The 10,633-nt window shown below is 33.5% G+C and overlaps 1 protein-coding gene across 23 annotated transcripts in view; it reads left to right on the plus strand.

Moving 5' to 3' along the window:
* Window positions 1–9,076, plus strand: part of LOC127868927 (uncharacterized) — a 62,074-nt gene extending 52,998 nt beyond the window's left edge. For 17 of the 23 annotated variants that reach the window (XM_052411093.1, XM_052411101.1, XM_052411113.1 and 14 more), the window contains 4 exons: window positions 1,391–1,448; window positions 3,755–3,838; window positions 4,089–4,114; window positions 5,919–9,076. In XM_052411093.1, the coding sequence (XP_052267053.1) occupies window positions 1,391–1,448; window positions 3,755–3,838; window positions 4,089–4,114; window positions 5,919–6,069 (319 nt within the window). In that variant the 3' untranslated portion in view covers window positions 6,070–9,076. Of the gene's footprint in view, window positions 1–1,390; window positions 1,449–2,017; window positions 2,074–3,754; window positions 3,839–4,088; window positions 4,115–5,918 lie in introns of all 23 variants that reach the window. The other 6 variants (XM_052411098.1, XM_052411118.1, XM_052411102.1 and 3 more) reach the window with 5 other exon arrangements.
* The last annotated feature ends 1,557 nt before the right edge of the window (window positions 9,077–10,633 follow it).

The following is a 10,633-nucleotide window of genomic DNA, read 5'->3' on the forward strand; positions in this document are numbered from 1 at the left end:
AATGTATTTAAAGTGACTTTCATTCATTTATTGCCCGATTATTACACTGGTGGAAAATGTATCGGCATGTTTTGTTTAGTTACAGCGCATGCTTTCAGTGTATAAGGTTCGCCCACAATTATTGCAGAATATCCGATTTTCTTCTTTATTTATATGAAAGTTTACTGTTTCATGCATGAAATGCACAATTTCGACGAGGATAACATCAAGATTTCCATCTCCAAAGTAACTGTCAACGATTTTATCGTGGAAGAGTACACATTACGGACCGATTAATTAGTGTGCTAGGTATAAGCCAATGAAATTATCGATTGATATTGACACGGGTTATTCACGCATGACTAATACACAACCGCGCGAATCTTCGCTGCTTGGGGTCATACTAGTTGGCTGACATGCAATTAACTGGTCCTGACCGGTTGAGAGACTGCAGCGAATTGTATATCACACCTTATCGAGATAAGAATGTAAATAGGGGATGTTAGCATGTTCACTGTGTAATTGATTTCATGACATGTGAATTTTAGCAAACAGAATAGGACCGACTGTTTGGGATTTTCAATCGGTCTTTCATAACCCCAATCGGTCTAGGACCAACAAAACAGAAAAAAATATGATCCCTGTGTATTTTGTAAAGTGTCATCCTAGATTAGCTTGTGTAGTCAGCACAGGTTAATGAGGAAAGACTCTTTGCTTTTATGGTATTTTTTGTTTAAAGGTAATCAATTCATTTAGGCAGAAAGTGTTGTCCTAAATAGCCGGTGAACGCTGCAGTTATTACTGAAGATCTGCTTCAAAATGCTCTCTTAATAAGCTTGGTAGATGTCATCTCAAGTGTTAGGTGCTAAGCATGTGAAGAAGGGAATATTTTATGCAAGTACTGATTTGGAGTTGAATTAGCTGTAAATCAGGGCTCTAATCAAAGATGTCACTTTCCGCTTTTACAGTATTTTTCATTCCAAGGAAGTCTCTTCTTAGTTGGAAAGTCATGTTCTGGTTGGACTGCACTGGTTAATCTGGGAGGACACTTTACGCACATGCATACAATCGTCGATTATGCACCGATTGATGTACAGGAAAAAATGTTTGGTACAATAAAAAAAGGAAAACCTGACGTGTCTCTTTTGCATAATATTGACCATCCAGGCAACCCCAAACTGGACCTCAAGCTTTGGCTTGGGTCCTTATTCAATTTGGGCTACAAGTATATCATGGGTGCCCTCATTATGGTTTTCTATTTCTTAATAAGATTTCACTGTGATATCATATCGAATTGTTGTATATTCCAATCAATGTACATGAAAACCATGAGACGAAAAGACTGACAGACAGACAAACAGACAGGTATTTTTGTAATGTGTTCATTAATTTTGATTATTTTATATAACAGGTTGGGTACCATACAGGAAGATTCAAGAACAGAGGGATCCAGTCTTTGGAGGGATGACGTAAGTTCCTCAAATATCCTCGTACTCATCCTAGCCAGAACTATTTCTAATCCTTTCGTTGTATGATACACACTTCTTTACAGAATTTAGTCCTGTCTGTCCGTCCGTCCATCAGTTAAAAAAACACAATTTATGTATATCATCAACCCAGCTGTGATGCTTGCATTTTTGTAGTTCTTGGTTAACCCAAAATAGTGTGTTTTGTCCTACATAAATTTTGTGTGCTAGATAGCTGGCTGGCATGTTATCTATGAATACTTCCAACACATCACATCACCTGACCTTATTTTGTCCTTGATATTTACCTTCCTATTTTACTATTCAGAAGGTCAAAATCTTGGTCAACGCAAATTTACGGTCAGCTCAATACTTACTTAATTACTTAAAAGCTTTGATACGTTAAACACTCAAATCAGCGAACCTTATTTTGACCTCGATATTGACCTACTTTGGGACGTTGACTTATTCAATTCTGCCTATTAATCAATACTGGTGATTCTTAATCTGTGTTTTATTGAATGCAGCATTGTGCGATATAATTTTTCTTCTGTTGTCTCTTTGTATTTTAGAAATATGGAAGAAAGCAATGAGACATGCAATTGATTGTTGAGTCACATTTTTGTTGGTAATTATGTCTCACAAGACTTGAGCTTCAGTGTCTCATGTGTGAAGTTTGTAAAGTCCCTGGTTTGGCTCGCACAGTTTGCATGGAGCTTCTGTATTCATATAGCTTTGCTATTTTATCATTTATGATTTTAATTCATATTCAATTGAACATTTGTATTCATAATTTTGTCAGTGCAGACAATAAATCTCGTTAGACAAAATATGAAGACTTTTATATGAATAAAAGGCATCAATCTTAGAATCAACACTGTTTGTTTTGTCTGTGCAATTTTACTTGTTGGTTTTTATAAATTTAAGCTAATCAGTAAAATAGACACTTGCATGTAAAATGGTATTATCTACATTAATTTTACCGCAAACTGTATACTTTTCAAATTTTGAAGTTTGAACATTGTCTGAAATGCAAGTTATCGACGTCATACATTTATTTGCGAAAATACCACTAATGCATGCTTTTAAAGTTTGACAGTTTTTAAGTGTGTGGATTTGGATTACTTCGTTTTTCACCTGAACATTTCATATACCATGAGAATATGTATGATGTTATTTCAGTATTTTCACTGGAAAAAAATTAGTGGGTGATTACAGAAATAAGCAAGAAATCTGGATCTACAACAACTAAAAAAATTACTAAATTTCTGTTGAAGAAACTCTGCTCATTGATAGAGGATCATATGGGGCATTTTTATGTTATTTCAGTTATTTACCTTTAGACCAAAATTGTGGTGGCTATGGTGACATAAATAATTGAAAACTAAAGTCTGGATCCTGCCATACCTAAACAGTACTCAAGCAAGGTTAATGAAACTTCTGGAGATCCTTTTTGTACTCTGACAAAAGGGGACTGCTGTATTGTCTGTGACAAATTTCTATTTTATTAGGGATTTCATTGATCAAAACAAATGAAATACATATATGTTAACTTTATTACATGTAATGGGCATTTCACTTAAAGCAAAACTGTATTATGGTTCAAAATCCAAAATGTTTTTATTAAATATTTGCAGATTTGAAAATCTTTCTTTTACTGTTGATTGTATTTCATTGTTTATTGCTGAGTACTTTGCTAGTGAACTATAGTATTTCCTAGACTTGTCAACTGCTTAGAAAGCTAGAAAAATAAAAAAAATAAACAGATTTCTCCTTATTTTGAACTTGCTAGTAATATTTTTTCTCTCTTAAAACTCCTGTAAAAGATCGTTCCTTCTTTGATATTGGAAACTTTGGCTCCTCGTTCTGGGAAACTGGGCTTAATGCATGTGCGTAAAGTGTCATCTGTGATAAGCCTGTGTAGTCAATACAGGCTAATAATTGATGACACATTCCGCTAAAATTAGCAATTTGCTAAGAGAAGACTTCATTTAAAAAGAAAAATACTGTAAAAGTAGAAAGTGTCATCCCTGATAAGCCTGTGAGGATTGCACAGGCTTATCTTGGACGACCAATAATGCACATGCATTTAGCCCTGTTTTCCTAGAAAAAGACTCAAATATAAAAAGATTTCACCTCTTTTTGACCTTGCTAGTAATCCACTCTTAGAACTCCTGTTAGAAACAATTATTCATTCTCTGATATTCGCAACATGGCGATACGACATAAGATGCCGGGCACAATTCAGTGTGGTGTGAATGGGGTGTTCAAGACTAACCACACTTTCGTTTTGACATGCTGTTTTACAGTCAAATGCGTACTCTTCGCGTGCCACAGCAGGAAGCCAGAGAGAAGGTAGAAATGCACGGGAATCAAATGCTCAGTCAGCAAAGGTCTGTCTCACATGACACGCTTGTTCACATAATTCAAGACATTTTATCTTCTCAAACTAAACCTCTTCCTCTTTAAACTAATTTTTTACTAATAGTTTACTAATGTTCAAAAGTAATATGTTTTTAGTGAGTAAAGCCCTTTTTTAGTAATCTCTTTCTATTTTAGTGGAAAGTTTAGCACTGCAAACTTTGTAACTGGTTGGAACTTTTTCATAATTTATAAATATTTTTACAGTTTTTTTTATTGTAGAACTTTATTCAAATACCGGTAATATGGTAAAGACAGATTTTGTATGTTAGTCTTCAATGATTCCAAAATTATGTGTCATTTAAGAAATTGCAGAAACCTGGAAAGCCTGGCTAAAAAACCAGTTTGCACTTCCCGTGTAATCACTGACTTCTTTTTCACCTTCAATGCTTACACAAGAACATGCTTACCTCCCTTGTATATAGCCATGAAATGGATTGTCTCCCCTCCCAATATTACACAATAACTTGCTAACCTCCCTGTCATATAACCATCACATAGATTGTCTCCCCTCCAATGCTTATACACAACAACATGCTTACCTCCTTTGTATATAGCTAGAAATGGTTTGTTTTCCCTGGCAATATTACATGAAAACTTGCTTACCTCCCTTGCATATAGCCATCACATGGATTGTCTTCTCTGCCATGCGTACACAATTATATGCTTATCTCCCTTTCATATGGCCATCACCTGGATGTCATCATAATATCCACAGTCAATATATGAGAAAATATATCAAAACCTTTGCCTATGCTTTTATTTTAAGAAAAGAAAAGCGTTTAGCCGAGTTAATGTGAAGAGTATTGGTTTGTGAAACTTGCTTAAATGGTAATATGAAGCATGTCTGCAATATGGACTGTATTTATACCCCCACAAACGAAGTTTAGGGAGGTATATAGGAGTGAGCTTGTCTGTCGGTCGGTCTGTCGGTCCTTATTAAATGTCCACCCTCTAATTCATGTTGTTTTCTTCCGATCTTCACCAAACTTGGTCAGATGTTGTATCTAGATGATGTCTATGCCAAGTTTGAATATGGGTCATGCCATGTTAAAAACTAAGTCACGGGGTCACTTAGTGCGTTTTAAACATTCAGCATGGTGTCCGCTCTCTAATTCAAGTAGTTTTCATCTGAGCTTCACCACACTTGGTCAGAAGTTGTATCTAGATGATGTGTAGGAAAAGTTCGAACATGGGCCATGCTGGGTCAAAAACTAGATCACGGGGTCACTTAGTGCGTTTTAAACATTGAGCATGGTGTCCGCTGTTTTATGTGAAGACAACATGCAAAATATTCTGTGTCAATGCAGCATGTGGGGGTATTCGTCACCTCTGTGACAAGGCTCTAGTTTTATATAGTAAGTTTTGATAAGGTTTTTAGTTCACAAGGCAATTTATAAATGATTAACCACTATTTTTCTTTAATTGATTTACATAAATCAATATACTATTTGTATTTTTTAACAAGAGTTTAATCATAACAAATTGCGTTTTCATAACAATTAAATGTTGTTAGTTATTTAGTTTTTAAAATACACTTAATCATTTTCATACGAAGAAGAAGAAACTGTACAAAAACAGTATTATTGGAATAAGTATAAATAAACAAAACACAACCATTTTCATTTGGTCTGTTAGAAGGTTTGTTCACTGATTGTGATTCAAATTGACATTTTAAAGAAATGTTGTTGCTATACTTGTGAAACAAAAAGTAAGGTCTAAAGTGCTAAAGTTTGAATGACACTTGTAAATCCATTATAGATAAATATACAAAGGTTTCTTTACTGACTTAACAATTTGGGTTTAAATGTAGGGTTACACATAACTACATAGTTTGACTGAAAACAGGTTTAATGATTTACTTCTTTTATTGAATACAGTATAAAATGGATGTGTAGTTTTTAGCAAATATGGAGTTTTTTGAAACCATTGTATTGTTCCAAATACTGACATACAATCCATCGATTAAAATTGTGAAGTTATACTTGGTGATTTCTGATTGGTTGTTGTGTAGTCATATTTGGTGATTTCTGATGGCTGATGTGATTGCAGGAGAAGCGTAGACTGTACGAGGAACAACAGCAAAGAAAGGAGCGTACACACACGTCTTTCCTGGACAGCATACGTGACGAGGTGGCAGAGTAATGGTCACTCTAAGGAACATTACCCAGCTATATTTGGGCCCACAGAGTTAGAACAATAGGAAACAATCCTCAGATATGTTTGGGTCTACAGATATATAACAATAGGGAACAATATTCAATGATATTTGGGCCTTCATATATATGAGCCTCGCTCTGGGAAAACAGGGCTTAATGCATGTGCGTACAATGTCGCCCCAGATAAGCCTGAGCAGTCAGCACAGGCTAACCAGGAACGACACTTTCCCCTTTTGTGGAGTTTTTCGTCAAACGGAAGTCTCTGTTTGGCAAAAATATAGTTTAAATAGAAAGTGTCTTCTCTGATTAGCCGGTGTCGACTGCACAGTCTAATCTGGCAAATTCTTAAAGCACATGTATTAAGTCCCATTTTCCAGATAGTTATCAAAGAAATAGTGATTGTTTACAACTTGAAATTAAACGATATATTGTTTTCCAATCAATAATAGGATACAATTTATTTGAGCAACCATTGCACTATTTGTATGTTTATAGAATTGACTTGGTAAGAAAGTTTGAATGTAACTTAATTATCCCCTGCCATAGGCGAGGGATATTGTTTTGGCGTTTCCGTCCGTCTTTCCATCCGTCCGTCCGTTCGGAGCCATATCTTGGAAGTGCTTTGGCTGATTTCATTGAAACTTGGTATGAGTATATATATGGATAAGAGGATGATGCACGCCAAATGTCATTGTACACCATCTGTTAATAATGGAGTTATGGTCCTTTGTATCTTGAAAAAATGCTTTTTTTAGTGTCAAATATAACACTTTTGTGTCCAGAAGCATATTGGCGGGGGATATCAATTCAACGAATTTGCTTGTTTCAATTGTTTTGGTCCTGTTGTATATTTCTGTTGCAATTCACAATAGGTGGATATGAAATAGTGTGCACGTTCATTTTCAGTAGGTTACATTATTAAGTTTAGACATTTTTAATTTTACAACATCCAGGGTAAAGGATATTTACATATATTGTATATTTTTAATGGTTGTTCAATATTTATTCTGCTACAAAATGTATGATGACTTCACATGTTACGTCAGTCTGGTTAGAGGATGTTTCACTAGGCAAGTTGATGATGTTGATCTACATTGGAAACACAACCTCCTTGGATGCCATATGGTCTTTGTATTGTTTTAGATAATGTCCAAAATATGAGCTTTATTTGAGCAAATTGTATGCAGATTTATGGCAAACTTATTGGTAACATTTCCTAGATAATAAATAGTTACATTTGAACAATGTGTTAATTTGCCAGTGAATGTCTCATGTGTACAATGACTCTGTATTTTGGTGTAAATTAATTTAACAAATGCAGCATTTATTTCATTAATGTCCTAATCCTGTTCATCTCAAAACTTGATGTTTTACATGTTACTCAGTTGCATATATCAGGTTCAGAGCATTCAAAGAGAACAAATCATCATGGCAGCAACGCAATTCACTTTATTTCAATCAGATGTTGGTTATGAAAATAATATGTAATGCATAAAAAGAGTTCAGATATCTGGCATTTTATATTGCTCTATTAACTTCTGAGAAAGAATATGTTGCAACTAACCAAGTTTGTGCTGTTTAGTACCATATGTTTATGTCAGAGTTTATTAGGGTTCTATTTTCAGATAATAATCTGAATTCAATCATTTTAATTGTAATGTTTTGCGCTTTTAATACAGAAAGTGAAATCAACATCGACTTACATATTTTATGTAGTATATAGATCTTGCCTCAATGTTTTGTTTGTTGTTATTGTTTATACAGATTCAGAGTGTCTGTGATATGAATAATTCGACCAAAGTCTGTCTGAAAAGTGTTGTAACTTCTTATAGCTTGGCTGTAGTGAAACTGTTTTGAACTTTTATAGGCAAATTTCTTAATTGTAGAAGTTAAAAAAAAATATAGTTGAATTTTTATCAATCGGTACACTTATTGGCCTATTGTCATGTTCATCAGCAGATTTGTACAAATTGGGAATATGAATTAGGTTGTATTTATATATTTTTAGGGCATGTATAATCATCTGTTTAAGATTAGCATTATTGTAATATATACTCCGCATTTTTGCGTGCAGAAAACATGCAAGTGTGTTTCAGCGACGTCAACTTAACAAAACAATTCAGAATTTTGTTCACCTCATTCCTAAACACTGAACAATCAAAGTTATGTCAAAGTTATTGTCAAACACAGCGAAGTTATTACGCTTATAAATTCAAAACAAATGCCAAATTAACCAAACATGAACATTTTTGTAGACTTAAATGTTGCAATAATACAGCGTATATTGTTTAAGAGCACTGCATTATGTAAGAAATCATTTGTTTGTCAAAAGTTTTCTAGTTAGCGTGTTTATGAGCCTTCACTTGTTTGAAAAATTTCTTTGAATTTCCTGAACTCTATTCCAGACAAAAGGTTTCGGGTAAAGATTTTTGCTGATAAAGCCACGCTATTTTTTTTGTATTTCTTTTTTGCAGAAAACAAATTGCAGGTCGTGGAAGTATGTAAGAAAACTGTGAAAATTGGTAGAAACATTATGCTAGTTTAATATGTGTTTTTTAAGCTCTAATGTTGTAATAAGAGATAAGAATTTATATTTTCAGTTGAAAGTCACATTTTATTTTTTAAACATCTTTCAAAGAAGTATACGCAAACATTTTTAATATAGATAGCTATGATATTTTATGTTGCATACCTGTGATATTTTGTGTATTTTTTGTTTTAACCAGATGTTATTACCGGTAGCTCATGGATTTTCTTTTACTGGGTAGATGTCATATAAGCTTTAATGCTTTTACCTTCAGTTCTTGTAGTTGACCTGTTACGTTTTGCTTTTGAACTTGTTATATAACTATAAATATATTATTGATTCACCTGACCTTTCATAATCCATTTCATATACATTTTTCACGATTTTATATTAGAAATATATTATTAGAAATCTGTGTTGTATTAAAATCTGCTCTATTCAGTTTGTTTGTATTATTGGATGAACTTCATTTTTCTTGTAGATTTGTTTATTTGTTATAACAGAATAATAATTATATATGCTTTTGCCTGCATTTGTTTTTCTTATGATAATTTACCTTTTAATCTGATATGGAACTGCACACATTCCACGCTTTAAACAAAATTTTAAGAACCTCTTTTAGGGAAATTTCAAGTGTTAAATAGCAATACCATTTATGGTGATCATAAGCCACCAGTAAGTAAGGACCGCATCCTTATGGCAAAGGTCAAGGTCACAGTTATATAGTTTATCAACTCTCAGCATAATAGAAGCTTTTCTGGACTGTAAATTAATTATTCCTACGTTTTAAAATAATTTGCAACACATACTTTAGACAGTGTGTTGGAGGCAACAGCCGTTTCCCGAATAATATTAAATTTAACAAAAAAACTAATAAATATATGCTCATGTATGAATAATATTGTTCACTTAATTCAATTTTATTCTTTTTAAATAAGATATTGTAATGGCAACTGCGAATTTCATGGAAAAAAGGATAATGCCAACAATGGTTAGAAAAATGCTCTTTACTATATAACAACACTTCAGAGCTATATCATGGTTACATACATGGATCAAGGCTTCTTTAAATAGGTAGTTAATAACATTGAAAAACCACAAATTAACACATTACATATTACACTGATGTACAATGTGTAAAATGAAGTCAACTAATGACCTGTCAATGTCAAATATTCTTTACAAAAAACTACTTATAAAGATTCTAAAAAATATAGCTATGTAAAAAAAAACACTTTTTGTATTCAGCAAATGATCACCCACTAGAAAAATGTCAACATGCATTTGTATTTGTCAATATATTGCAAAAAGTTTGCGAGACATTTAGATTTCTTATTCATTTTAAAAATATCTTTAAATTTAAAACAAACACCCAGACTAGAAAAAAACTACAAGCATAGATGGAATATATAACATTAGACTCAAAGCAGTTTGATATATATTCCCTGACCAAAATCAGGCACTTACATTGAGTAACACGCATGCTTTGTCAATTTATTATATGAACATCATGTTAAGCGTAGAACTGCTGTGTGACACATATTGTTGAATATATTTTGTTAAGAGCAAAACCACCAAAACGAATGATAAGAAAATGACTTAAAGAGAATAGAAATGTTGCGAATTCGTGATCAATAATACCGACCTAATTATGGCAATTTTACAAATGGTTAACGTTTATTGGGTGTACATACTCAACAAGTCGGGAATAGCAGATATTGACTCAATCCCTTACACTGACAATCAAAATGTAGTCAATTTAGGCAAATACTGTGTAAGCATGCAACATAGCGCTTATTTAAAAGCAATAGCCAATCGATTTAATAACAAGAATCCCCATGACTTCCTATTGTTCCAAAGGGGACTTGCAAAAATAAGATTCTAAAAAGGTTGTAAGCGCCAGCTACAAAGTATAACCCCTAACGAACCCTCATGACTGTGCCGGTTGAGGTTTAAACCTCTTGGCGGCCTCCAGAGACGCACGAGGACGAGGGAGGAAACGTAGCTGTGGACTCTTCTTTACTCTGCTTCTGTCTTTTAATTATCAAACAATTCTTACTTCACTATTTTACAATCTTCAT

This window comes from Dreissena polymorpha, chromosome 2, assembly GCF_020536995.1.
Source record: "Dreissena polymorpha isolate Duluth1 chromosome 2, UMN_Dpol_1.0, whole genome shotgun sequence".
NCBI lineage: Eukaryota > Metazoa > Mollusca > Bivalvia > Myida > Dreissenidae > Dreissena > Dreissena polymorpha.